The sequence below is a fragment of the Pyrgilauda ruficollis genome, unplaced genomic scaffold (assembly GCF_017590135.1).
Source record: "Pyrgilauda ruficollis isolate IOZ18807 unplaced genomic scaffold, ASM1759013v1 scaffold122, whole genome shotgun sequence".
Taxonomy (NCBI): Eukaryota; Metazoa; Chordata; class Aves; order Passeriformes; family Passeridae; genus Pyrgilauda; species Pyrgilauda ruficollis.
This window is the reverse complement of record NW_024510544.1, coordinates 174,177-201,184: the sequence shown is the minus strand read 5'-3', so window position 1 is coordinate 201,184 and position 27,008 is coordinate 174,177. Positions and strand designations below refer to the sequence as shown.

Genomic DNA, 27,008 nt, shown 5'->3' with positions numbered 1-27,008 from the left:
TTTTCTTGACAGCCAGAATAACAGCTGACAACAGCAAGGCTCAAGGCACCCCAACCCTTCCTAAGAAAGGTGGGCAGGAAGGAGCACAAAGCAATGTGGACCGAGGTCCCTGATAAACCAGGATTTTCCGTGAATGCCCCCAGTGCCATCAGCGAGCAGTTTCTGAGGGTGCCATGAGGGAGTTCATGGCCAATCCCCGCCATGGCTGTCACCCCCTGCTCGCCCTGGGCCTGTCCTTACCCTGCTGTACGAGTCCTGGGCTTTTCCAAACCTCTCCTCGCTCAGGACGTGCTCGGAACACGAGGTCTCCACGTCCTCGCTCTCGGGGGACTCGGCGGGGGACTCGGCCTCCCTGAGCTCCATGTCGCCCGGGCTGCCCTCCTCCAGCACCACGGCGGATTCTACGGAGACACGGGCACGGGAGCTGAGGAGGGGACGGGGGACAGGCCCCCCTCCTCTCCTCTCCTCTCCTCTCAAGCACCAGCCTTTTCCCTACGGGATCTCAACGGAAGGCCATGCCGAGTGAGCGCCCTGGCATCTCTGGAAATGTCAGACTCGCTCCCGGCTGCCCTTTTTTCCAGGGAATAAATCACCTCGCCCTCACAGCCTGCCTCGGGCCAAGGAAGTGCAGCTGGTTTTTCCAATTGTTGCTGATGGACAACGGGGCACGGGATGAGGAAACGGGACCTTGGACGTGGGTTACCAGGACAACAGGAACCACAGAGATGTAGGGAAGTGTGGGATAAAAGCTCACTGGAGACATCAGCTCTCAAAGGGAGCTTTTCTTGTACTGAAATGCAACGCTCCCGTGCCTTGAGGCCTACAAGGAGATAAGAAATTTTCCTAGGAGTCATTTCCTTGCAGTTTGGCAGCTTTCCTAGAACATCTCGGGAGAAGCAGAACAATTCAGCCCTGAACATGTGGAAGGACGAGAGCAGGGGTGACAGAGGCACTGGTGGCATCTGCTCAGACACACAGGGAGTGGAACCACACTGACAAAAAAAGCTCCGTGGAAGCCCTGCCTACGTGGAGGATTTAACCTTGGATCTGCTCCAGGCACTGACCACAGGGATGAGTCTGACCAAAGGCTCCTCCTGGCCTTGCTTTTTGTCCTGAGGAAAAGGCTGGAGAACAGGAGGCTTCCCATTATGCACACAAGGGACTGGAAGACCAATCTGAAAGGCCAAGATTTGTTTTCCAAAATAATAACAATAAAAGTAATAAAACCAAAAATTAGCACACACAAAAAAAATATAAAGAAAATCAGCAAAATTAAAAAAAAATATATACAAAGAAAAAAAATCACTAAAGCAGCTTTTCCTGGATTGATTTCAGCTCGCAGGACCAAAGTTATTTCAAAGAAGCAATTAAGAGTTAGCATTGCACACACAAACCTTCTAAAAATACAAAACAAACCAAAAGGAACCAAAACAACGTGCTGATCTGGTTAGCTGTCCAAGCCAGAACACACCTGCAGATACCCAGTGCTGCCAAGCTCCCCTCCTACACCACTGCCAGGATTGCTGGTGCTTTGAAACAACCCAAGCACTAATTATTCCTTAGGTGGGAAGAGAATAACAGGAGCAGAGGGAAGTACAGAAAAATATTGAACTGCAGCACCTTTGTGTTGCTTTGAGAGGGCTCTGACAGCAAGCAGCAGCAGCTCAGAACACCCCACTGCTCTGCTGGGAGTTTTCCAGTGAAGGAAAGAGGCAGAAAGACATTTGAACCCTCTAATTAAAATCACAAAGCATTGCAGGTTATCAAAGCAATGCAGGTGTTGTGCTCACAAGGTGTGTAATTTGATCTCCACTTCATTTAATTATGAAATAAATTTTACTGAAGTGGAGAAAGATTTTACGTTGTTATAGAGCTTCTAAAAGGTAGAATTTAGCAGGTTTTCTGCTGCAATATATTACTTTTTTTAATTTAAAAAGCTCTTAACCAGGCTCCATGCTGGCTGAACGTTATCCATATACGAAATATATACATATTATCAGCTGCTTTTATCTTTCTGTGTCCAATTCTGGCAGATGCCCGTGGGCTGAGCAGCTCCAAGGGGAGCCTGTCCTGCAGCACACGCTGCTCTCCTCACAGCTGGGAGCTTTTCCACTGGGCAGAACACAAAAGCCAATTGGAAAATGAAGCTGCAAATGAAGAATTAATTAATCCAGCCACGTTTTGACAGGTCATTTAACACTGGCCTCGTGACTCACAAGCCACCCCAGCTAAAAGCAAAGTTGCTTTGAGGAACTGTCTGCACTTGCAAATGTTGGATCTGGCTTGGACTTCTTCATGCTAGTCAAGATCCCATTTGTTGAGAGTGATGAGACTGAGGACAGACAGGAGACATGGAAGGGGAAAATGAGGGATGAGGGATACATTTTCTATGAATCAGAGGTGTTCTTCTATGGCAATACTGTTTGGTTGGTTTTTTCCTTAAAGATATATAAATATACCTGCCCAGGATATGCTCCTGTGCAACTTCCCTTGACAACTGGACTGGTACATGGAAGAGAAAGAGGCCACTGCAAAGGGAAATCAAGTGAGCAGCTACATCAAAAGGAAGGAGAGACTATATGAAAAAAATATAAAAAAATTAAAAAGCACAGAGTTTAAAATGTAACCAAGAGCCTAGTTTAAAACAAACAAATAAATAAATGAAACAAAGGAAAGAACAAGCTGGGATAAGCTCACCAGATGCCAAAGGGATACTTTAAGGGCACAAGGTCTCAACACGAATAAGGAGGAATAAACACATCCAACAGTGCAGGCTCCAACTGCTCCCTTTGCAGAATGCATTTTGTGAGGCTTAGGAACAGAAAATCCCTTCCTGATATCCCAGCACACACAGGAATCCAAGCTGAGCCTTTCCTGACCTGCGCAAGGTCACTCTCAAACCCACAGAAGAGTCTGAAAAATCTGGGTGAAGACCCCCAGAGGTTTAACCTCTAAAGGGGCAGAAAGGCACGTGAGAGTGGGACAGCAAAACTTCTTGCAGCCACTGCCCAGCCAGCTCCAGCAAGTCTGGTTAACAAGGACATGGCCAAAATGACTCCCAGACTGGCACAGGAGTGGCATTCAGGTGGCACGGGTTCAGCTCTCCACTTAGCTCCATATACCACAAATTTTTAGAGTCACCAAAGTGTTTATGGAGAATAATTTTTTTGTTTGTTTGTAAGAGGTGATAATTTGATTTTGACTCCAATTTTGTGTTTACATGTTCTGAAGTAGTAAAATACACACCCTGCCTTGCTTAAAACAAAGCTGAAAACTGGCATTTTTACCAGATTCCCAGACAATCCATCCCATTTTCCCCAGCAAAGCCTGGTCTGCTGGTACCACTGCTCAATTCTGATGGTGCCTGCAGTGCTCAGAGCCTCAGTGTTGGATATCACTGGTAAGAGCTCGAGCAGGGACTGCAGAAAGCTTTAAAAACTGCAGCTGTTGGTCAACACCAATCTCCCAACATTAACAGCTTTTTAAGAGGAACTAGCACCACATAAAATAGAGTGAAAATCCTTGGCCACTGTGTTAAAATCAAGCCAGCAAATGAAACTCTGAACAGTCCTCTTCAGAGGTGGGTAAATCCAACAGGATTTGCATTCTGCTGTAAAAGCCAGAGGCAGCCAGCTCCTCCTGGCTGGCAAGGGTTGGAACAGGCCATGCCCCAGGAACCTGCAGCTCCGAGCGCCCGACACAGACTCCCAAACTGAAGACAAATGGAAATGGAAACACTGCATGGAAAGATCCATCCACAAGTGGGATGCCCAGATCAGCCCCAAACGTGTGGGAGAGGAAACAGATCCATGACTTTGTTCATTTTCATTTGGGGAACACTCCAACCAAAGCTGCTCTGCTAATCCCCCGTCCTCCTCTTCCCCCACGCGCCAACAGAAGCAAGGAGGAAGGGATTTTTTCACCTCTAGGGACAAGAACTGATTCCCTTCCTCACTGCTGGCCCCCCTCACACTCCCAGCTGCTCTGGCAGCCCTGCAGGGACCCGGCAGAGCCCGGAGCTGTCCCGCCCTGCCCGCAGCCCCCACCTGTGTTGGAGCGCTGCAGCAGCGAGGGCTTGGCCGTGCCCGTGGCCAGGCTGGAGGAGGGCACGGACAGGGATTTGTACAGAGCCGTCTCCCGGTGCTCCTTGAAGCGTTCTGCAGCCATCAGGGCGTTGGAGAGCTCCTGCAGGGGCATGTTGTTGATGTCTGAGGAGAAGGGGCTCAGCGGGTTCTCCAGGCTCATCAGCCAGCTCGTGTTGCCTGCACCAGACAAGAGGGGAAGTGTGGTCAGTACTCCCAGCTCTCCCACAGGTTACAGCTCCTCTTGGAAATGCTCAAATTGTTTTTTGGAATTTGCAGGTAAAAAATCCAAACGGAGCAAGTTCTCAGTTCTTCTGCAGAATGACTCGATTGATTTGCTACTCCCAGTGCTCTGCACTTCACCACAAGCTCCTCAAAACCCACCCCTGGTAACTCACTGCTACAGCAGATTCCCAAAGCCATCCAAAACACTCAGGTGTCCTAATTAACACCAGGCCCAGTTATTTTCTCATGAAACAGCTTTCAGTTGAAACAGATAATTCCTGTTAATCTCGTGGAACTCATTGGTGTTCAAGCATTTTGACCCTGAACAGGTTGTTATTCCTTCCCTAAGAGCAAACACAACTGAGCTGCCCAGACTTGTGGCTGTCCCTGGCTCCCTGGCAGTGTCCCAGACCAGGCTGGACAGGGCTTGGAGCAGCCTGGGACAGCGGGAGGTGTCCCTGCCATGGCAGGGGTGGCTCTGGGTGGGCTTTAGGGTCCCTTCCAACCCAACCCAACCCAACCCAACCCACAGTTCTACAGTTCAAAGGGCAGTAAGCCATAAACAGATCCATTAACAACTAAATATGGATTTTTCTCCTTCCCCCAGGCTCTGGTCTCTCCCCAGGACCCACCCCACACTCAGGTACTCACCTGTGGGCCTGCGCACCAGGATCTCTGCCCAGCCCTGGGTCAGCAGTGGCACGTAGGCAGCCAAGTTGGCTTTTTCCTTCTGCAGAGCCGTCTGTGGAGCAGGACTGGCCTTCTCTGGGCGGGCTGCAGCAGCAGGAGGGCCCTGTGTCCCTTGGGAAGTTGAGCCACTGGGAAAATGGGAGGCTGAGCTGTCTAAGGCACCAACACGTAAGGCATGACCACCTGGCAGGACAGACACAGTCCAAGGGAGAGACACGCTTAGTTAGCCCCAAAAATATCTCAGGAATGAGGCTTTTAACCTCTTCTACCAGCTGCATACACAATATACTGGTTTTATTCCCCTTGTCATTACATTATTGTTACTATTATTTCATTTTAATTATTAAACTTGCTCTTCTCTCAATCCACAAATTTTCTTACTTTTCCCCTTCCAATCCTCTCCTCCATCTCCCTGTTGGGTACAAAGTGAGCACCTGGGTGGGGCTTAGCTGCCAGCTAGGGTTAAACCACAAAGAGAATTTGATGTTCCATGTGTTCCTTATAAACTACTTTATGTGATCATCAAAACTCTTCTGCAAAGAGAGGGAAGCAGGAGGAGCCCCACCACACCTAAAGCCAACAGCTCCTGCTACCTGCCCCTCATTAAACACCAGACAGCTCCAGATCTCCAATTAGCTCAGACACAGGAGGTACCTGGACCTTGCAGCTGTGGCAGGGAGAGCCCAGGATGGGAACTCACCCGACATGGATCGGACTCTGTTGCGGGAGCTCCTGCAAACCTGCTGCCCAGCCTGGGATTCCAGCTTGGCTGGAGCCTCCTTGGTCTGTCTCACTTGCAAAACAGGGTCTGAGCTGTAGGAAAGGAGATACTGGTGATGTTGAGGGAGGAATCAGCCGTGCTGGACAAATAAAACATTCCTCTTATGCCAAGAGGAAGAACTACAAAGATGTAGCAGTGGTTTAGGTGACTTTGTCAGCTGGAGATTTCCAGAAATGGGAGCAACACCTACCTTGATTCTGGGGTGCTCTGGAATTCTCCAGAGTCCAGGCCAAGCAGGGACCTTGTCCCTGTTCCAACACTTGTAGTGATGGTCACCAACTTGTTACCAACCAGCCACGTCTTGGTCCTTCCTCCAGCCAGCAGAAACTCCCCCACGGGAGACCTGGGAACACATTTGGGATGAAGATTCCCCAGGAGGCAGAGAACAGAGCTGGTGCCATACACCATGCAGGAGGTGCTGCCTGCTCTCCTTCTTTACACAGCATTTGTGCCACCCCCCTTGGCTGCCACATCCCCGTGATCCCTCAGGATGATGGACGAGCTGCTGCAGCACACTGGGATTATCCTGCAAGGACATGGAGCAAAGCCCAGCTCCCAGACCTTCAGGGTATCTCCTCCAGACAGGTCCAGGCTGAGGCAAAGGTTGCTTCTCTCCAGTGGATTTTACAGAATCACAGAATAGTATGGGTTGGGAAGAACCTCAAAGCCCATCCAGTGTCACCCCCTGTCATGGCAGAGACACCTTGCACTGTCCCAGGCTGCTCCAAGCCCCATTCAACTTGCCTGGAACACTTCCAGGGATGGGGCATCCTCTGGGAAATCCATTCCAGGGCCTCACCACCCTCACAGGAAAAAAAATCCTTCCCAGTATCCCATCTATCCCTGCCCTCTGGCAGTGGGAAGCCATTCCCTCTGTCCTGTCCCTATACCCCTTGTCCCCATTCCTCTCCAGCTCTCCTGGAGCCCCTTCAGGCACAGGAAGGGGCTCTGACACCTCACCACAGCCTTCCATCTCCAGTCTTCCCTCATCTCACCTCCTTTTTAGCCAAGATTTTATCAGTGAGGAAAGGCTTCAGAGCCTGAGCCTGCCAGAATCCCAACATTTTCCCATTAATGAAGTGAAACATGAAGCTGAATCCCAGCCGTGTGTCCCTGGTCCCCGACTGACCTCTTGGGCACAGCGGTGAAGTTGGAGAAGACGTATCGAGCCATCATGTCCAGGCAGGTCTCTGTGAGCTCCAGGTGCAGGTTCTTCAAGTTGTCATCAGCCTGAGCCATGGAGTTTTCATCAGCAGAGCCCAGGCTGGAGCTGGTGATGGACGTTTGGATGCGGCTGGAAGAGAAGGTGCCCAGGTGCCAGATGAGATTGCAGCACGTCCCCGTCCCGCAGGCGGCAGGACGCAGCCCCTGCTGTGCATGCACGTGCCAGCCAGCACACCCAGGCCTTGGGAAACAGATTTTGGGATCAGCCTCTTGTCTGCTTCCCAGGTTGTCGTTGCAGGAAGTGGATTTTCTCTGGAGAGGCTCCGGCTGGCCAGGCCAGCGCTCTCTGACGTTGGTGGCCCATGGGCAAGTGCACCAAGCAAGGGCTGAGAGGCAGCTCTGAGCTCCTAATCTATGCTGAGGGCAAGCATCCCATGACCAGCACCAGCTTCCCAGGCAGCAGGTTGCCCATGAGCCAGAAACTGGGGCACTCCAGGCTTCACTTCATAATCCTGTGGTTTGCTTTTTTCTCTGTTGCATCTCTTGGTTTTTTCCCCTCCAAATTCAATAGCTACGTAAAACCTAATTTTACTTGAAATAGGAAAAAACATTGCACTCTGAACAGGAAACTGGCACAAGAATAGAGAGAAGGTCTGCCTTCAAATCAGCCAAATCAGCAAAGCAGTTTAAAACCATTTCTGTTTTAGGCTGGACTGCAATATTTTATAAAGACAATTCCTTATATCACTGTAATACAAACTAAGCTGAGGCACAGCCAAAATTGTTATCATGTGGCAACTTCTTTGGCTTCATTAAGGACAATTATCTGAACTTTTCGTTGCTACCTTTCATGTGGAAAGGCAAGAGAAGAAAATCACCTCATGATTAATGGGGAAATCAGAGAATCTTGGAAGGGTTTGGGTTGGAAGGGACATTAAAGCCCATCCAGTGCCACCCCTGCCATGGCAGGGACACCTTCCAATGTCCCAGGCTGCTCCAAGCCCCAGTGCCCAATGTCCAGCCTGGCCTTGGGCACTGCCAGGGATCCAGGGGCAGCCACAGCTGCTGTGGACACCCTGTGCCAGGGCCTGCCACCCTCCCAGGGAAGGATTTCTCCCATAACATGAAGTGTCAGAACTATAATTGCAATTCAGTCACTTCAGCCTCTCCCCCACAAACACCACATAGAGCTAAAAACAAAGCAAAAACAAAAAAAAAAAAAAAATCACCAAATCAAGTTCCACTGACAGCAATCCTACAGGTTAAGGCACAAATCTTCAGGTTCAGCAATTTAACGCTCAAGGGAAGTGATCCAGAAATATGTTTTAAAAACTGGCATCAATTATTTCACATCTTCCACTGGAGCAGATCAATGCTTGCCATCAAAACCTGTCAGTCAATCAAATCAATCTCTGAAATCAAATGTTGTTTTCCTTAGTTGTGACAGCAACAATTCATGGGCTGAGCACACCCCTCACTGCTCTCTGGAAAGACAAATCCAGGTTTTTCATGGCATCATTCTTGAGAGCAGGACACTTCATCAGCTCCTTCAGAAGGCCAGAACTATTCCTCCTAGATTGGAAGGAGGGCTCTCCATGACTTTGCAGAGTTCCAAAGCCTCTCCTGAATCAAACCCCTGCTTGAGAGGCTCAAGTTTTAGTGAGCTGTACCCAGGATTCTCACTTGTGCAGAATGCAACCTTTTTCCTTTTCTTGTACATGGCTTTGTTTGTTTGGGTTATTTTTCCAAACCTTCACCACCTTTACTTTAAAAATATGATCTTTCATTGCTAAAGCACCAGAGAACGTGGCAAGGTGACCACAGACAGCCAGGGTGTGACGTGGCCTTGGGAAGCCTCGGGATGCTTTCCCAAAACCCTCGCCTGTGGCTGAGGCCGGTTTTTCATGGGATAACCAAGTCATGCAAGCATCCCACATGCAAATCCACCCTGCTTCCACCCACCCTCGCAGCAAAACCTCCAAGGGCCCAGCTGCTCTTGGATTGTCCCCATCCAAAGTGCCTCTACCTGCGGACCACATGTTCAGACACACTGATGCTGCGGGATCGGAAGGCATCAACTGCAGAGGGTTCTTTCAGCTCTTTCACTGGAGGAGAGTTATTCAAGCCTTGCTTTGCATTTTTGGCTAGTCTTAAACTACTATGTGGAGAAGCACCAAGCCCCAAAAGAGGTCACAGAAGGGAGGAAACCATTGTAGGGATGTAGGTTGAAAGGTCACAGTCACAGGGTCAATATTGGGGGATCCCGGAGGGTGATGGAAAATAAAACAAATGCCAAAAAAAAAAAAGGGAAACAAAAATTAAAACATACAAACAAGCAGAGCTGAAAGCATTAAAAAGACAAACCACATTTTGAAAACAAGATTTTAAATGTGCTACAAAACAAATGAAATTAGTACAAGTTAAAAGAAAAAAACTGATTGAAATGAGAGTTGGAATACTGGGCTGTTCAGCAAAGGCAAGGGCACCTGAGGGCTCCCTGGGCACAAATTCCTCAAGGCTGAGGAGCTTTGTGCCCTTCAACACCCTCTTGTGTTGCCCCAACTCACCATGACTCAACACCTGAGGGCTTCCACAGATTCTAAAATGCTTTACCTGGACTAGGTCGCAGCAGTTTTTAATAAGAGACAGGGACCACGACACCCATCTCTGTCCCCACTAAGCCTGGCCCAAAGCTGAGCTTTCCCCCAAGTCACAACACACCCAGGGCCTCCCAGAGGTGCCCCTTAGCCCAGCTCGAGGCCCTGGGGACACTGAGCCCCCTGTCCCAGACCCTGCCACACTGCAGAGCCACCAAACATCCCTGGGATGCTCCTGTGCCACCCCAGCTGCCTCAGCCCGGGCTCCAGGGAACCCCCTGGGCTCTGGGCTGGCACAGAAAGGAAATTACTGTGCACACTGACAAGTGCCAGGAACACGTAGGAGATGACAGCAATTAAGATCCAAGAGGCACTTTAATTAGTCACTGAGATGCACGCCAGGCTCGGGGCTAATTTGGGCAGAACAGTTGGTCCAGCAGCTCCCATCCCCAGGGATGAAATGCAGGCACTAATTTAACCCTTCTGGCTCTTTCTAAACACAATTTGTTTGCCATCCTCATCTCAGTGAGCTCTTACATCTCAGATTGCCACCTGGAGGGACCAGAATTTCTTTGTCCTTCTCCCAACAACCTCTCCCAGATCACTTTTGGCCACAACTGCTGCAGAGAGCACAGGCTCATGCTCAGGGACCATCACCTACACCAACATCAGGACATCCAGCAGCCCTGGGAACTGCTGGGATCGTTATCCCTTGGAACACCCAGCACCTCAGCTATGGCAGGGAAACATTCTTTGGGCTTCAGGACTGAAAACCAAGCCCAGAAGCTTCTCAGGCAAGGAAAGTGGAATCTGCTCCAGGCCCTTCCTCTGTGCCCTGGCCAGAATCCATGCTCAGCCAGACCCAGAGGCAGTGGCATCCTGCTATTCCAGTGCTTTGGGCACTGCCTGAGTACAGCCACACTCCTCAGCAGAGATTTCTGTGGAAAGTGATCCAGCAAAAGCCTTTAGAGACAGTAGTATTCCAACCTGGTAGAATTTAACAGGTTTCTTAGGGGGGAAAAAGAAAATTAAAAAAAAAAAAAGATTAGTTGGATTTCAAATTGGAGAGATGAGTTTCAAAAGGCTTCTCTTCCAAGTTTCTGGATGAAAGAGGAGGAGATGGGAGAGATGCAACACAACACAAGGTTTACAGCTGCAGCAGTAGGGCAGGGATGGTGTTTCTGCATTGCAAGACTCTGCTGCAGCCTTGCAGGTGAAGTAGAGGCACTTTCCCCAGGGCTCAGATGCCACCATGTGCTCACTGCTCACGACACTGAAGCAAGTTAAGTGAACCAATTTAGGTAATCCCTGCAGGTAAAAGGACATTGGAGAAACCCTGAATGCCTTCCAAGGAATATCTTCCTCCCCGGGCAAACGTTATTTTGAATGATTGCTGGTAAGAAACACTCTAACTTCTGAAGGCTTTGCTTAAAACTGTCATGATGGCTTCAAAATTCAAAAAAAAAAAAGGGATTGGGACATCCAGACAGACAGAAAGCAGCTGTGTGCCAGCAGTGCACTGACCTGCCTGGGAACACCATGGAAAAACACAGTACTGGCTCTCTAATTTATCCAGGTCGTTGATCACAACCATTTCTCTGGCAATCATCTGAAAATGACTCGTTAGGGATCAATCATCAAAAGGAGTTCAGACAATCCACATGAACACGGGATTCTGTTATCTCTGGTGCCATTGCTCTGACACACCCCAACCTGACACAAGTGCTGATTTTCAGAAGTGAGCACCAAAAAGGCTGCAGGACAGGCAGTGCTGCCTCAGCTGCCCCACCAGGCTGCCAGCCTGGCTGGATCCCAGCTTCTCACCAACCTCATTTGTCTTTGCCCTAAAGAGGTTTACTTTGCTTGCTTACTGCACTGCCAGATGGGGATCACTGCACCCAGCCTCCCCCAGGGACTCGCAGGGAAATGCGTGAGCACGAGAGCAGGGAACACCAAACCCTGCTGGGGTCCACGAGAATTTACCTCTTTGGCCTCTCATTGAGGCTGGTGCTGCGAGCCCTGAAGCTGTCCTTCTCTGGGGTGTCATCAAAGGACAGGAGCACGTTGGAGCGCAGGCCCTGCCGTGGGGACAAGAGGTGACAACGTGAGGCTCAAAACCTGCAACTCAAAGCACGAGCGCTCACAGAGATGCTGACAAGAAAACCAGAATTCTGTTGGCTTCAAACAGAACCTTTAAAGATCTCAGGTTAGTTTTGATCAGTCAGGTCTCCTGAGTGCTGCTGGACTGAGCAGTGCCATTACCTTGGTGATGTAGGGGACGAAGTCCTTGCGGAAGGGCAGGCGGCAGCGGATGAACCACATGGCAATCACGTGGTGGGCCAGGCAAACGATGTACTGGTTAAACCTGCAGCAGCAGAGACACCCACAGCTCAGTGTGCTGAGCCTGGCACACAGAACTGCTCCTTTACCTACTCAAAATGTAAAGGAAAAAAAACCCTCAAAAATTCTGTTCAAGAAAAACAGGTTTTTGTCCAAGGTGATGATGTCCTGGAATTGTATCACAGAATGGTTTGGGTGGGAAGGGATCTTAGAGATCATACAGTTACACCTTCCACTCTCCCAGGTTGCTCCAAGCCCCATCCAACCTGGCCTTGGACATTTCCAGGGATCCAGGGGCAGCCACAGCTTCTGTGGGCACCCCGTGCCAGGGCCTGCCCACCCTCACAGGGCAGAAATATCCATTCTTCAGGAAAAGCCTGGTGACACCAGAATGAGCAACATCCTGTGGATAACCTTGAGCCAAAAACCACAAGAAAAAGGCTTTCCAAGCTCTGAGATGAGAGGAGCACATTGCTGTGGCCTTACTTGGAGGGGTTTGTGTAGGGCAGGGAGATGGCGAAGACGCTGGCGTACTGCTCTGCCGCGAAGTTCCGGTACAGGTGAGGCAGCCTGGCCAGAGCTGCAACAGTCCAACAGCAAAACAGCACAGGTGAGCCCTCCACACAGCCCTTCGACACAACCCTTCAACATCCTAACTCAGTTTAACTTCTAAATTTTTGGTTTTCTTCTGAATGACCAGTGACATGGAAGTTAAAATCACGTCATGCAAGGAGAAGAAAGCAGCTCGTATTTCCATATGGCTGCACGGCACAGAGTGTTTTCTCTCTTCAGAGCAAGAGCTCCATACAGAAAATGTAACAAATGAGGTGACCCAACATTTATAACCTGAGCAAAGGCACCACAGTGCATTCCACACGACCAACACCACCAAACCCCCCACATTCCACACAAAACCCACAACCACAGAAACCGAAATGCAGAACATCACCACTTACTCGACAGAAATTCCAGCAGAGGGATTGCCATGTTGGCTGTGGCAGAAATGTGGGTGAGTTTGACGATGAGGACGGGCAGTGCCTTGATGATGATGTCGGGCATCTCCACGCTGCAGACGGACAGTGCCACCACGCACTGGTTGGCGCAGCGGTAGATGAGCCCGTGCTCCAGGCAGTACACAATCTCACGCTGCCAGAGCAGGGAAACACTCAGCACACCAAAGAACACCCTGACAGCACCTCCTGACTCCTGGCAGCACCCCTGAACAGCCTGCAAGGTACCCCTGCTGCATGGCCTGTGTGACACTGCTGAGTGCTAACAGTGAGCTTTAATAGCGCTGCAGATAGCCCAGACCAAACTCTTATCAGGGAACTCCAAGTAGGTAGTTGAGACTTTTTAAAGTTCCTGATTTAACAGAAATTTTGTGTTTATAAGGGTCTTACTGCAGAGGGTAAAGTCACTCAGTGACCTGTGAGGGGGAGAGGTGAGGAGTGAACCCACAGTTAATCCTACATGGAGTCACCAAAGCGTTTTTTCACCCCAAATTCAGCAGATGCAGCATTTCCCAACAGCAAAGGGCAGTGTTGCCTTGCCCTCCTGTCTCCTAACCAGCTCCCAGGCTAAACCATGCTCTACTCTGCCCTCCCTTCTCCCATCTCCCACACACCTGCTTGGCTTTGTCCAGGTAGTTGTGGTAAGAGATGAGTGCTGTCAGCACGGGGACCACAGCCAGGTGCAAATCCGTGCGGGAAAAGCCTTCGGGGGTCCCGTGGAGCCTGTCCGTGGTCTTCTTGTCTGTGAGCTGACACAGCACACAGCCAGTCAGGGCACCTCTCACTAAAACACCCTCTGAAAGGCAGCTGAAGGCACTCCCCAAGACCTCTATATATATATATTCATATTCATGCATTAAAACACACAGTTATTACCTGTTCTGTACCTAGAAGAACCCTCACAAAAAGAGAGGGTGAGTGAGGATTAACAACCAGCCTGCTAATCTTTAAAATATTAATCTGAAGACAAAAAAAACCATGCAAAAATCCCCTCCAAGCAATTCCCAAGCAAGCCAAGGAGCTGGGGACTGTGCCCCAGTGGCATTACCATATAGCTCAGTGCAGAGGCCAGCTGGTCTATGTTGCAAGGAGAAGTTAAAAATAGCACTTTATAGCGGAGGGACTCGGGTAATTTGTTGAGAACCAACTTCAGCACCTTCCAGTCTGTCTCCTGCAAAGACAGGAAATGTTAAGGCTGAAAATTTTTGCATGATTTCACTTGAGTTTGGAAGATCAATCAAACTGCAGACAATGTGTCATTTCCTAGGCAGATGTAGGTCTTGTCGTGGTTGATACAGAAAAAGAAGTGGCATTTAGCTGTCACAAGTTTCTCCCAGTCTGTCACCCAGCTCTAGGTGCAATATTGGCACCACAAACTGGAAGAGAAATTATATTGAGATCTGACAGCCAGAATCCAATTCTCCTAAGCAGCAGCACCAATTAACTCTCAGAGCAAGTCGAGCCCTCAGCACAGAACTGTGTCCAATGCCACCCTCAGGAACAATTCCTATTTACAGTTTATTGCTGATGAAACACTCACAAATTCTCAAAACACCTCACAAACTCACAGTGGGAGAGGTTTTAATTCCAAATGTCCTTTCAGAAGCAGGATGGATCTTGTTTAAGAAGCACAGCTCTTGCCCTTGCCTGCTCTGGAGCAGTGCAGTGGAAGCCATGCTCATTTTCTGAAGAGCTGGACTGCTGCTCCCACTGGTGGCTGTGAAGCTGCACAATCACACCCAGATTCTGAGCAGGAGGAGCAGAAACTGCTTTTCAGGCTTTATTTAAGAACTCTGGGCTGGAATTTGGTAGCTGGAACTCTGGGCTGGAATTTGGAATCTGGCAGCTGGTGCCAGGGGGGGACATAAAGGTGCCAGGAGGGGACACAAGGATGCCAGGAGGGGACAGAAGGATGCCAGGAGGGGACATAAAGGTGCCAGGGGGGGACAGAAGGATGCCAGGAGGGGACACAAGGATGCCAGGAGGGGACACAAGAATGCCAGGAGGGGACACAAGGATGCTAGGAGGGGACACAAGGATGCCAGGAGGGGACACAAGGATGCCAGGGGGGGACACAAGGATGCCAGGAGGGGACACAAGGATGCCAGGAGGGGACACAAGGATGCCAGGAGGGGACACAAGGATGCCGGGGGGGACATAAAGGTGCCAGGAGGGGACACAAGGATGCCAGGAGGGGACACAAGGATGCCAGGGGGGACATACCTGCTTCAAACACTGCAGGAGGACCCCAAAGACCATGGAGTAGGGCAGGTGTCCCACCCGGACGGTGGCACCCTGGGAAGGCACACTGGGGCTGCCTGAAGGTGGGGACAGGGTGCCAGGGGGTTTTTTCTCAGAAGCTCTTTTCTCTGCCTCTCTGCAACACAGAAAGGGAGAAAAATACATGTCATTTTTACAGTTTATTCATGTGATCTACAGCACCACCCTGTTTGGGAGCCACGTTAAAGACTGAACAATGTAATCTGCATTTTCAATTTTTAAAAGCACAGGATTGCCCAGCAGACATACTGCAATCAGCCAACTTGATCAATGAAGGATTTTTCCATCTAATTTAGAAAGTTGTCTTTTGGGGTGTGTTACACAACTTTAGACAAGCTATAAAATTAAAACTAGCCAGATTTGTACAAATCATTGAATCAAATTCAGTGCAGAACTGGCTTGAGACAAAAAATTGCCCATTTTTGGGGGAAGCTTTGTGAGCAGGAATTTAAATTTCATGTCTGAGACTGAGAGCTCTGCAGGTAAGTGATTTGTAAGAACAATTCACCAATGACTTACTGGTTCAGACAATCCTAGGCTGTAACTACAGACTGGTCTAGGATTTGGAAGATTTAGAAAAACTGCAGATTGTTACTGATGGAATATTAAGCTCAGCACACAATTTAGTTTGGAAAACGGCTTTTTAAAAATAAAAGATAAATTAAGAAGTGTCCAAGGCCAGGTTGGGTGGGGCTTGGAGCACTCTGGGACAGTGGAAGGTGTCCCTGCTATGACAGGGGAGGCACTGGATGGGCTTTAGGGTCCTTCCAAGCCAAACCACTCTGAGATTCTTCTGACACAATGAGAAACCTACACAAAATCACAGAGGCAGTAGGGGCTGAACCTCACTGCTCCATCCTTGTTGGACAGGCCCAGGCGGTGCAGGGAGTCAGCTCGGAGCATCAGCAGGAAATCAAACACCTGCAACAGGGGAGACACTGGAGTCACTCACACCCCCAGCCACTGCAATCCCCTCCCACCCCCACACGGTTATTTTCCCAGGTGCCAAAGGATTTTTAAGAGATGCCACGGCTTGCTCTGCAGGAGGCATCACGCTGCATTTACACACCCGTGTGAGCCAAGGAACGTTTCATTCCACTTCTTGCGAGCTCCAGAGCACCCAGTCCCCACCTGGCACCGGGAATCCTAGAGGGTTGTGCAGCTCTGGGAGCACAGGGGCTGCTCCTACCTGCAGCCTGATGCTGCTGGCCACGGGCAGGCTGTAGGAGAAGATGTAGTGGCGCTGCACGTGCTGGATCAGCATCTCGTAGACGCGCGTGGCGTGGCTGGAGGGCAAACTGTACAGCTTGGTCTGCAGGCACAGAAACACAGCCCAGCCCCAGGGCTCTGTCACAGACCTGGGGCTGCACTGCCAGCTCCAGCAGAAATGCAGCAAAATCTTCATCCTCAGTGCAACGTGAAGAGGAGGCTCTGGAAGGAACCTCTGCAAAGATCCAGAGGTGCTCCAGAGAACAGCCTGCTCTTCACCACAGCCCAGGACATGCTGCCCAAACACAGCAGATCTGTTAAATCTATTCAAAGTTATCATCTCCTCCTTTCTACTAATTTATGGCCACATCCTTCCTCCACACAGGAAAATGTGCTCATCTGGGTTGTACAGTGGGAGTTAAGAACATACAACACTCAGCAAACAGTCCCACAGTGCTCAAAATCAAAGGACTGAGCAAAACAAGACTTAAAATATTAAATAGTTAAAAGTCAGAATATTTAGCAGTGGGAGAAGCGTTATCTAAAAAGCAAGTCCAGCAGAAGAGTATTATGAAAAATGTGTGCTTAATGCTCTGCAGCATTTACCTGAAGAATTATCAGGAGCCCAAGAACTGCTGTCTTGACATCCTCCAGAGAAGCTGAATATGACAGCAAGTCCCTCTCTTCCAGCTCAGAAGGAGATGACAGAGAATGTGCAGCCACCTTTGAAAGAGAAAAGCAACATGTGGTTTAAACCTGCAGCACATCCTTTCTCCATTTCCAGGCTGGAAGGGGAGGGAAGCCTCAGGAAGTCAGTTCTGCTGGGAAAGCTGCCAGCCCTGGAGGTTTAATTCACCTTCTCGATGATATCCAGCAGGCTGTTGAAGTGGTGAGTGTTGCAGCCTTCAGCCAGGTCCACCAGCAGCTGAGTGGCCAATTTTCGGACCTGATGGTCTTTATCCTCTGGGATGTGAGCCAGCTGGGAGATCACCACCAGGTTTATCAGCTCTTCCTGCAAGAGGACAGACCCTCCTAAGCTGTCAGATGTTCAGCACGTTAGAGAAAGAATTGCAAACAAAAGAATTCAGCTGTTCTGGTACCAGGCTTGTTCCTCCACTGCTTCATTCCTTCACCTCCTCTTCCATCCAACAGGTATTTCTGTCTGCCATCCCTCCAGATATTTGTGACTTTTATTGAACTTTTCAGTGCTTTAGGTTTTGTCTGTCCTAGAGATTTGACAGCCCAGGCTCAAAGGGACAAGGGATCTCTAGGCCTTGGTTTTTTGAGAGAGAGAGGAAACACCAACAGCTTCATGTTTTCACAAATCTTGAATGAACCCAAGGAGCATCTCTGTCCCCTCCTGCCCTCTGACACTTTGGGCACATCCTGAGGAGATCAAGATGTCCCTGGAGCTCTTCCCTAACTGCTCTCTCACAGTTTCCATCTTGGACAGAAATTAAAATGCAAGCACCAAGACCAGTCACTGCTCAGTATGTCCAGTCCCCATCCTTTTACACAGCTTTTAAATCAGCTTTGCACCTCTCACATCGACTGTCAATTCTTCCAAAACAACACAGACATGGATTTAATAGCCTTACAACAGGGAAGCCAAGACAGAACCAGGTCTGTCCTCAAAACCCAGCAGCTCCCACTGCAAAGTGCCCATTCCTGTATCCAGCTAAGGACAAACAGGGGCAAATCCCCCCACAAGCATCCCAAAGAAACAGCTCTGTGTGGGTGAGATTTAGAGCCCAGGGCTTTGCCTTCCCCATGGGCAGAGGGGACCTAAAACCCCCAGGACAATGTGCCCACCAAAGGCTTTCCCCCCACCTGAGAGCTCACCTGGGACCCCCAGGCAAGCACCCACCTCATAGAACTGTCTGTTGATGCTCAGCACAAAGGACAGCACATCCAGGACCTTGATCCTCACAGCACTGCGGCTCTCGTTCCTAAAACAGGAAAAGCAAACCCAAAATGAGTAAAATAAGAGTTGTAGGATTTAGGGAGTGGGGAAAAGAAAAGTAAAACTACAGGAAAATAAGAAACTTTCTCAGAGTTGGAACAGTAAGTGTGAGAGATCAGCTGAGCCCTGAGTTAATGTCTCTACACCTGAAATCAGATTCAAGAACAATTGGAAATTCAAATCCCAGTCCAGCTTTTACTCCTTCTGCAGACCTGCAATTGCAGCTTTCCCATTTCCAATCCAAACTAGGAAGCACATGTCAGAAGAACAAGTGCTCTGGTGAGCAAATTTAAAACCAAACACATGGCACTGAGGAAGAGCTGCTCTTTGGCAGCATTTCACAGAGGAGACAGAAGTTTGTTGTTGCTCTGTGTTGATGTTTCAGAGCACAGAATCCCTTAGGGAGCACCAATTCAAAACCAGATAACTGGAATGCTGGATAACCATATGCAATCCTAATGCTGAACAGGAAAATCTTGTTTGGTGTCAGAACTACAAAGTGCTGTGGAGTGGAACACAACTGCCTAAGCTAATTGGAATAGTACTGAATGGAATGAAAGAGAAGAAGAAAAAAGCAGCATGAAGAACTCAGTGGAAAGCTTTTCTTCTGTTCAATAAGTCCTTTCATGTGCTCTGCCCTGGGACTTCTCAGCAGCCACTTACTAACTTAGAACTTCAGAACGTTAGAACTTCAGAAAACAAAATTATCTAACGTGACAAGGTGGCAAGAAACACTTGGAAATGCTTCTTAAAAGTAAGAAGTCCCCAAAGTTATGATTTCCTACCTGAAGAATCTCTCCATTAAGAGCTGCAGGTTGTGGATCCAGCCATCTTTGGCAGGGTGGATGGACTGAGCTCTGTACGTTATCAGGTTTAGCACAGAAGATTCCTTCATGGAAAGACCAAGAAATGTTTTTAGTGCATAAGCAAACATAACAAATCCATTCCCCCAGCCTCCTCCATGGGAATAAGGCTCACGGAAGTCCTTGCTGGGATTTTCTGATCATTTTCTATTTCAGGACTCTCAAATTTCAGCTGTAACAGAACAGACCCAAAAGGAGAACAATACTAAAGCCTTACTGGTCTCTGATCAGCACATCTTTCCACCAGCTCAAAAAATCTCTCTTCAGAGCCATGAAAATCATTCTGGTCACAGAGCTCTTCTACTGTGGTCAAAAGATCATGTACAATGGACTTCAGTTCTTGGCTCTCCAGAACCTGAAAAGAGACAAAACCACTCCTGAGAGAGCTCCACCTTGCCAAAAAGTGCTAATCTTAAATACAAACAGAAAACTCAGAGAACCACAGCGGTGAGAATTGGGCTCAGCCTTTCCCAGCTTCCCCACAGTGCAAGAAGAGCTCACTTTGCAGAAGGATTTATGGCAAAGCCTTGGCACTGAGAGCACAGCCAGGCAGGCCCAGCACCCACCTGCAGCTGCTGCAGCAGCCTCTCCATGATGTCCAGGAGGATATCCCAGGTGACAGCCTGCAGCCCCTTGCCGTACTTCTTGATCAGGCGCGTGATGGACAGAACGATCTCGTAGGACACGACTGCGTTGGGACAGGTCATGGCCTGGGAGCCAAAGCACTTCACTCAGAGAGCAGGTGGGGAGCAGAGCCCACAAACCCCCTGCACTCAAATGCAACACGCCTTATCAGTTAGGAAATCAGCCTGGAGGCCTGAGATAAATCCATCTGAGTCTCTGCACACGAAGCACACAGCACAGAGCCACTTTCTCAAAGCACTTCTGCTCTCCTGCGAGCAGCTGTGGCTCAGATGGCAGACACAGCCCCATCCTACAGGCAGACAAGGGGATTAAAGCCAGTAATTCCTGCTGGAGGCACTCAGATGAGGAAATTTTGAGAGCTCTGAGGCTGCCCCTGGAGACACCCTCCCTCACTTTTTGTACCACCCACTGAGAAGAGTGAAAGTTGTTGCTTTGTATTTTATTTTTTAAGGTCAAGTATCCACAATGTAGGGATTTGCTAGAAAGGATTCAGACTTTGCTTTTCTGGCCAAAGAAGTGCAAGAAGGAGGCCTCAGCTACAGACATAAATCCTCTTGTTTTACTGTTTCTCCCTGCTTCACCCCACACCAAATTTCTCCCTCTTGTCCTCCAGGCCTACAAAGATCTCTTAGGTGTAGGGGGCCACATTTTTGGTTTAAATTTGTCCTAGTAACTAAAAAGTTCTCCCAGCATCCCAGCCTACCTTGAGGAATGAAGGCAGCACTGAAGTGGGGGAGTTCCTGAGGGAATTGAGGCGATGAGCCCCCCACAGAGCCATCCCAACAAAGAACACAGCTCCTCTCAGCAGGGCTGCATCTGCCATGTAGGATCTAAGGACAGGGAAGATTCAGACCATGCCACAATTATTTCAGCATACAAAGTCAACAGGAATATCCACTGTCCCAACAGGAATTGCCAGCTGTTACACATCAGGGCCTTGCACAGCAATGGCCAAACATGAAAAGCAGAAAATCATTCACCACAACTTTAAACAGAGGGAAATTAAATTCAGAAATGCCCTAAATGAGCACTTCAGCAGCATAACTAGAAAGGGCAATTATTTCTAAGCACCAGAACCTTCAGCTTGTCCTGCTGAGGTTGGTGACTCCCCGTGTGTCTCACTGGGCCCTGGCTGAGTTCCTTGGATTTGCTGGATCTCCTCCCCTACCTGTCTTCCATGATCCTGCACATGTTGTAGATGGCACTGTGTCCCAGGTGAGTTCCCAACAGGTTGCGCATGAGCTGCAAATTCAGAGAGAGCCCCTCAGTCCCCAGAGTTAAAACACCCAGTAGCCTCAACATGGATTTAACTGGCCATGCTTCTGGAGTAAATGTGTCCTGCCCTTCCCAAGCCAGGACAGGAGCTGTCACAGCAGCTGAAACCAGGGGAGAATCCCGTGGACATGACACAATTTGCACTAATGAGGCGCTGATCCCTCAGTACTCCAACAAGTTTTAATTTTAATTACTCTTAAAAACCAAGCTGAAACTGGTGGCAGATGTGCCCAGGTAAGTCTGACACTTCCTCCAGGAGTGAATTCATGAAATCAGGCAGGGTTTCTGACCTTCCAGCAGGGCTCACAGAGCTCCTTCACGTTGATGGTGCGGCACAGGGTGATGATGAACACGGGCAGGTTCTCCGAGGGCAGGCAGTTGTAACAAACAACTGCATCCAGCACTTGCAAGGAGATCTTTGGGAAAGGGAAAAACAAACTGATTGTACACTTCCCTGTGAATCAACCAGGACAAATCCTCACCTGGCACACCCAGGAAATCGTCTGGAAGTCAAAAGGGATGAAGATATTTTTGGGTTTTTTTTTTTTTTTCCTTTTAAAAAGCATTGTCGATTAATTTATCAAATTGATTAATGGTCTGTTTGCTTTGGAATAAATTATTGGTGTATGAGATTTACTGGCTTACAATTAACACAATATTGCATCAGCTCTCTTGAAAGATGAGAATAAAGCCAGGGTCTGATGATCTGATTTTGTTTGTAAAAGTTACAAAGAACTTCAAAGAGCTCTGCAGTACTAAAAGAAACTCAGATCACTGACCTCTATGTCCATAGATGATGAAGTCTGAATGCACAAGAGGCAGATCTTGCTGTTAAGAGAGAACATTTAATTATAATTGTTTGCTCCACATGATTTTAGGCAAATTACAAAGAGCCAGAACAGTCAGGTTAATTGCCATGCTATTTAACTCCTCACTGCCCTTCCTGGGGCAATCTTGGTGACAGCCCAAGGGACACTGAGCTCTGCAATCTCTTTCATAAAGTCAAAGGGAGACTTAAATGCAGCTCAGGTAATGCAACAGTGCAGACCCTTGTGAGACTAAGCAATGCAAAAAGGCCCACCCCATGGAATGGGAGAAGCACATTAGTTAAACTAAAACAGATCTGAACACCACAAGAACTGAAAATCAAATATTTGTGAGAAATCACCTAGGATGAAACAGATCCAGATGGGGACAAAAAGTATCCCAGTTGTCTGTATATTGATCTGCAACTTTCTCTGTAATTTACCAGGAATAAGCAGGAAGGAGTTAAAAAAACCAACTCACTGGACCATGTCAGCTACGTAGTCTTCCAGATAGCAGCTATTGAACTTCACCAGGTTCACCAGAACCAGGAGGAACTCAGAAGTCAGCCCAACATCCATCCACTGCAGCACAAAATCAGCTAAAGAAGGGAAAAAAACCTGTTAGCCTTCTACCCAGGAATGACACCACTACCTTCTCCTGTTATCACTGGGTGTCTCTGCCTGGATTTCTTCCCCCCAGCCTGAAGAGGGGCTGGGACAATGCTCACCCAGCTCCTCCTCCAGGTAGGTGATGTAGCGTCCGTTCTCCGTCAGAGCCTTGAACACCTCCAGCCGCTCGTGCAAGTCTTCATTGGAGGGATAATCCTTAATGACCTTAAAAAAATGGGCTCTGAGGATCCCCAGCCTCTCACCCTTGAAATGAAAAAAGGGAAAGGGTTAAGGCCTGGGCGTTATCAAGGTATAGCTCAGTAATCTTCAAGCTTTAAATTAGCTTTTCGTTGAATCAATGCCTACTCTCTTCATAAGCACCCACCCCTGCTTTCTCAGAACACTGAGAAGGACAACTTTGGGCTGATTCAGCCCCATGTTTGTGCAACACGTTGGGAAATCTGAAGAATTCCTTGTGTGCTGAACTTGGCCAGGCTAGAAGTGTCTCACACAGAACCCCTTGCATACCTGAGACATCAAAACCAGCTGCAAATGGGGACTAGAAGGTCTGGGCAAAGACCACATAAAATCTGCTGAATTATGCTGAACTTAACCCAAAGTATTTCCTCTTTCTCAAGAACGCTACCCCAGACCAGAACAGCTTTCTATGAGTTGTATGAAAAGTTTTGCTACGAGGTCAAACCAAGACTTCAAACTAAAACGCTTCCTCTTCTCCTTTACGAGACACAACCAAAATTACGAATATGAACCTTAGCAGAGAAGAGCTCCCTGGTGCTTTTCCCATGTCCCCCTTCACAAACCCAGTTTAGGTCAGTGTCCCCTGCCCCGTGGGGCTGTTGTCACCTGTCCCTGGACGATGGACTTGAGCAGGTGGAGCACGGCGTGCCTGGCCTCGGCGGGACGCTCCGGCTGCAGCATGTCAGCCACCACCTTCCACACGGCCTCCACGGCGTGCTGGGAGCAGAACAAACACCAAAACCAAAGCAAAAGCATGAGGCAGCAAAGCTCAGCTCCTCCAGGATCTCCAGCCAGCAGGTGACACAGAACTATGGCAATTGGTGGCTAAGATCCAGGGGTTCCACGTGCGGAGTTCTCTGCTCTGAGGGACGCTCACCCAGCTGGTCACACACCCAGACCAACCCCAGGAGACCCCAAATCCAGCCCTGCACCCCAGGAACTGCAATTCCTCATTCCACACTCACTGCTAGTGGGAATACTTGTGCAGAAGCCTTCACCCAGCCACAAGATGAGTTCAAAACCAACTGGGGGATGCTTATTAACAAGCCAGGATAAGGAAACCTCTCTAAACATCATCTCCCATGAGCTGTCCTGAGTATTCCCAGCATTCTCCTTCCAGGATGGTCCAGGAATCCCAAAGGGGATCCATCCCCTCTGCTGCAGAGCTGGAAGGCTGGGCAGACTAATTCCCTTTTACAGCACAAAGCAGCCTCTGGGATCACCCATTTTAATAAACCTCCTAAACAACAGGAGTCCCTTATGATAGTTTGAGAGCTGCTGCTTAAATTTCCATCTTTCCAATACTCACTGAACACTTTGGAACTCACCTCTTCAATTTTTTTGGTTTTTGCCACTTCACAAATTTGACTGATTGCTCGTATCCTGTTACTCAATCCACACTCTATGCTCAGTTCCTGGAAAGAAATGGAGAAATAAGCTAACAGTTTATCTTACCAGAAACACTTATCCATTTCTCCAAGGGGAGAAAGAATTCTGGTCTCCTTCTCCCTTTTTTTTTGTATTTTCCTCCTCATGTGCCAACTACTCTGCTTACAGACTTGTGGTACCAATTACTGGAATCAATTATTTTATTTTTCATTTCCACACAACCGTAAGGTTTTCATAAAACAGAAACAGTTCCCAGCTTGTGGAAACTGCCACCACAAAAACTTCATCAAGCTCAGACTACAAAAAAAACGAGGGGACAGGAAAATAGCCTGTAACCCAACATAACAAATATCTCCAAAGTATTCAAAGAGTGAATAACTCAAATGCTGGAGCTGCAAAGTGGGTGAGTTCTACATCCAGTTCACTACAGAATGAGTTGAGAGATCAGGAGAGGGAATGATGGAGAGGAACTGAGAGCCAAAAAAAAGCCAGGAAAGGAGCAAGGATCCCCTCAGCTGAGGTACCCCAGGCACCAGCCCCACCTTCACTCCACTCAGTTCTCACACCTTGAGTATTTCTGCAGTGATGATAAACTCTGTCTGCTTGCCCTCCGACGACTTGGAGCTTCCCCGGGATGTTCCCAGCCCCAGGAGGTTCCTGAACTTCTCCTTCAGCCCGGAATCCTTGCTCTGAGGCTTTGCCATTGCTGCCCAGCGCTGAGGCCCTGCAAACACAGAACAGGGCTCTGGTAAGGGAGGCCCCAGGGGAATATTTCAGCAGGAAAACCCCAATAACAGCATCACACCGGGGCTTTTCCAAAGAGCTTGGGTGTCTTGAGCCTTTCCAAACATGGGAGAAGCCCAACACCAGGAAACACAAGGAGCTTGTGCTGCTCCTGCCTTCAGCACCTGCATCCCCCATGGAACACGGGGCCTTTGGGATACCCTTTCCTGGGAGCCCTGAACGCCCAGGCCACCACACAGGCTGATTTTTGCAGTATGTCCACGTGCACACACTTTTTGGAGGGTGTGAGCTGGATGCTTGTTCCCAAAGCAAGGCCAACCACACCGCGCTGTGCTGTCGATGTGGAAGTGAGGAAGAACTCACAAACCTGAGTGCTGGAACATCCAAGTGCTGCCATGGCAAGGGAAAGATGGGGCAAGAACAGGGATGGCCATCACAACAACAACTCCAGGCACTGCCTCCCCCTGCCTGACCCACTGTCCCTTGGGGACCCTTGCCCTGGGCACGCAGGAGAGCCCCAGGGACATCCCATGGCCTTCCCACAGCCTGGCACAGCAATCCCTGCTGCTCCCAGGGATGCATCACACAGCCTGGTCCTGCATCCCAGGGAACATGCCAGACACCCTGGCCCAGTGTCACCAGGGACATGCCATGGACCCCAATCCAGTGCCACCAGGGGACATGCCATGCACCCTGGCCCAGTGCCACCAGGGGACACACCATGGACCCCAACCCAGTGTCACCAGGGGACATGCGGCTTGGAGCACTCTTCTAGATATTTTTGGGCACCATGAACCCCAGCCCAGTGCCACCAGGGAACACACCATGGACCCCAGCCCAGTGCCACCAGGGGACATGCCATGGACCCCAATCCAGTGCCACCAGGGAGCATGCCATGCACCCTGGCCCAGTGCCACCAGGGAACACACCATGGACCCCAGCCCAGTGCCACCAGGGAACACACCATAGACCCCAGCCCACCATCCCAGGGGACACGCCATGGACCCCAGCCCTCTGTCCCCGGGGACAAACCCACCGCCCAGCCCTGTGTCCCAGGGACACTCGGAGTGCACCGCCCTGGGGACCCCCGCAGCCCTGACCCACCCCGGCCGCTGGCACATTGTCCCCCCGCGACCCCCGAACAAGCCCGGACACGCCACATCCCGCCCCAAGCAGGGACATGCCACAGGCGCTTAGGGACACACAACGGGGGTCACAGCCCAAATCCCGAGAAACACAACGGGGGCACATTCCAGACCCCCAGACACAACGGGGGTCACAGCCCAAACCCCAACAAACACAACGGGGGTCGCATTCCAGACCCCCAAACACCACGGGGGGCACATGGCAGACCCCGAACACAACGGGTGTCACACTGCCGACCCCGACAAACACAACGGGGGTCACATTCCAGACCCCCAGACACAACGGGGGTCACAGCCCAAACCCCAACAAACACAACGGGGGTCGCATTCCAGACCCCCAAACACCACGGGGGGCACATGGCAGACCCCGAACACAACGGGTGTCACACTGCCGACCCCGACAAACACAACGGGGGTCACATTCCAGACCCCCAGACACAACGGGGGTCACAGCCCAAACCCCAACAAACACAACGGGGGTCGCATTCCAGACCCCCAAACACCACGGGGGGCACATGGCAGACCCCGAACACAACGGGTGTCACACTGCCGACCCCGACAAACACAACGGGGGTCACATTCCAGACCCCCAGACACAACGGGGATCACATCCCAAACCCCAACAAACACAACGGGGGTCACAGCCCAAACCCCGATAAACACAACGGGGGGCACATCCCAAACCCCGACAAACACAACGGGGGGCACACCCCAGACCCCCCAAACACCACGGGGGTCACACCCCAGACCCCCCGGACACAACGGGGGCACATTCCAGACCCCCAAACACCACGGGGGTCACAGCCCAGCCCCCCCGGACACGCAGCGGGGTCACAGCGCGGCCCCAAAGCGCGGCCCCTCCCCGGTGCCGGGTCCCCCGTCACTCACCCCGAGCCCGGCCCGGCCCGGTGCCGCCGCCCTAGGGAGTGGGGT

At 49.9% G+C, this 27,008-nt stretch overlaps 1 protein-coding gene across 6 annotated transcripts in view; it reads right to left on the bottom strand.

Moving 5' to 3' along the window:
* The window catches only part of TSC2 (TSC complex subunit 2), a 33,274-nt gene extending 6,285 nt beyond the window's left edge, over window positions 1-26,989 (bottom strand). The window contains exons 1-33 of one of the 6 annotated variants that reach the window (XM_041490284.1): window positions 26,964-26,989; window positions 24,753-24,910; window positions 24,126-24,212; window positions 23,404-23,514; window positions 22,659-22,803; window positions 22,412-22,529; window positions 21,904-21,952; window positions 21,415-21,540; window positions 21,018-21,091; window positions 20,553-20,679; window positions 19,771-19,914; window positions 19,422-19,559; window positions 19,127-19,230; window positions 18,246-18,327; window positions 17,235-17,390; window positions 16,985-17,101; window positions 16,359-16,481; window positions 15,984-16,090; window positions 15,113-15,266; window positions 13,938-14,060; window positions 13,504-13,638; window positions 12,836-13,025; window positions 12,366-12,459; window positions 11,802-11,904; window positions 11,523-11,617; window positions 8,969-9,100; window positions 6,908-7,072; window positions 5,969-6,121; window positions 5,698-5,810; window positions 4,959-5,180; window positions 4,047-4,262; window positions 2,460-2,528; window positions 241-401 (exon numbers count right to left, since the gene is read on the bottom strand). In XM_041490284.1, the coding sequence (XP_041346218.1) occupies window positions 241-401; window positions 2,460-2,528; window positions 4,047-4,262; window positions 4,959-5,180; window positions 5,698-5,810; window positions 5,969-6,121; window positions 6,908-7,072; window positions 8,969-9,100; window positions 11,523-11,617; window positions 11,802-11,904; window positions 12,366-12,459; window positions 12,836-13,025; window positions 13,504-13,638; window positions 13,938-14,060; window positions 15,113-15,266; window positions 15,984-16,090; window positions 16,359-16,481; window positions 16,985-17,101; window positions 17,235-17,390; window positions 18,246-18,327; window positions 19,127-19,230; window positions 19,422-19,559; window positions 19,771-19,914; window positions 20,553-20,679; window positions 21,018-21,091; window positions 21,415-21,540; window positions 21,904-21,952; window positions 22,412-22,529; window positions 22,659-22,803; window positions 23,404-23,514; window positions 24,126-24,212; window positions 24,753-24,890 (4,071 nt within the window). In that variant the 5' untranslated portion in view covers window positions 24,891-24,910; window positions 26,964-26,989. Of the gene's footprint in view, window positions 1-240; window positions 402-2,459; window positions 2,529-4,046; window positions 4,263-4,958; window positions 5,181-5,697; window positions 5,811-5,968; window positions 6,122-6,907; window positions 7,073-8,968; window positions 9,101-11,522; window positions 11,618-11,801; window positions 11,905-12,365; window positions 12,460-12,835; window positions 13,026-13,503; window positions 13,639-13,937; window positions 14,061-15,112; window positions 15,267-15,983; window positions 16,091-16,358; window positions 16,482-16,984; window positions 17,102-17,234; window positions 17,391-18,245; window positions 18,328-19,126; window positions 19,231-19,421; window positions 19,560-19,770; window positions 19,915-20,552; window positions 20,680-21,017; window positions 21,092-21,414; window positions 21,541-21,903; window positions 21,953-22,411; window positions 22,530-22,658; window positions 22,804-23,403; window positions 23,515-24,125; window positions 24,213-24,752; window positions 24,911-26,963 lie in introns of those variants that run through there. The other 5 variants (XM_041490285.1, XM_041490286.1, XM_041490287.1 and 2 more) reach the window with 5 other exon arrangements.
* Between the last annotated feature and the right edge of the window lie 19 nt (window positions 26,990-27,008).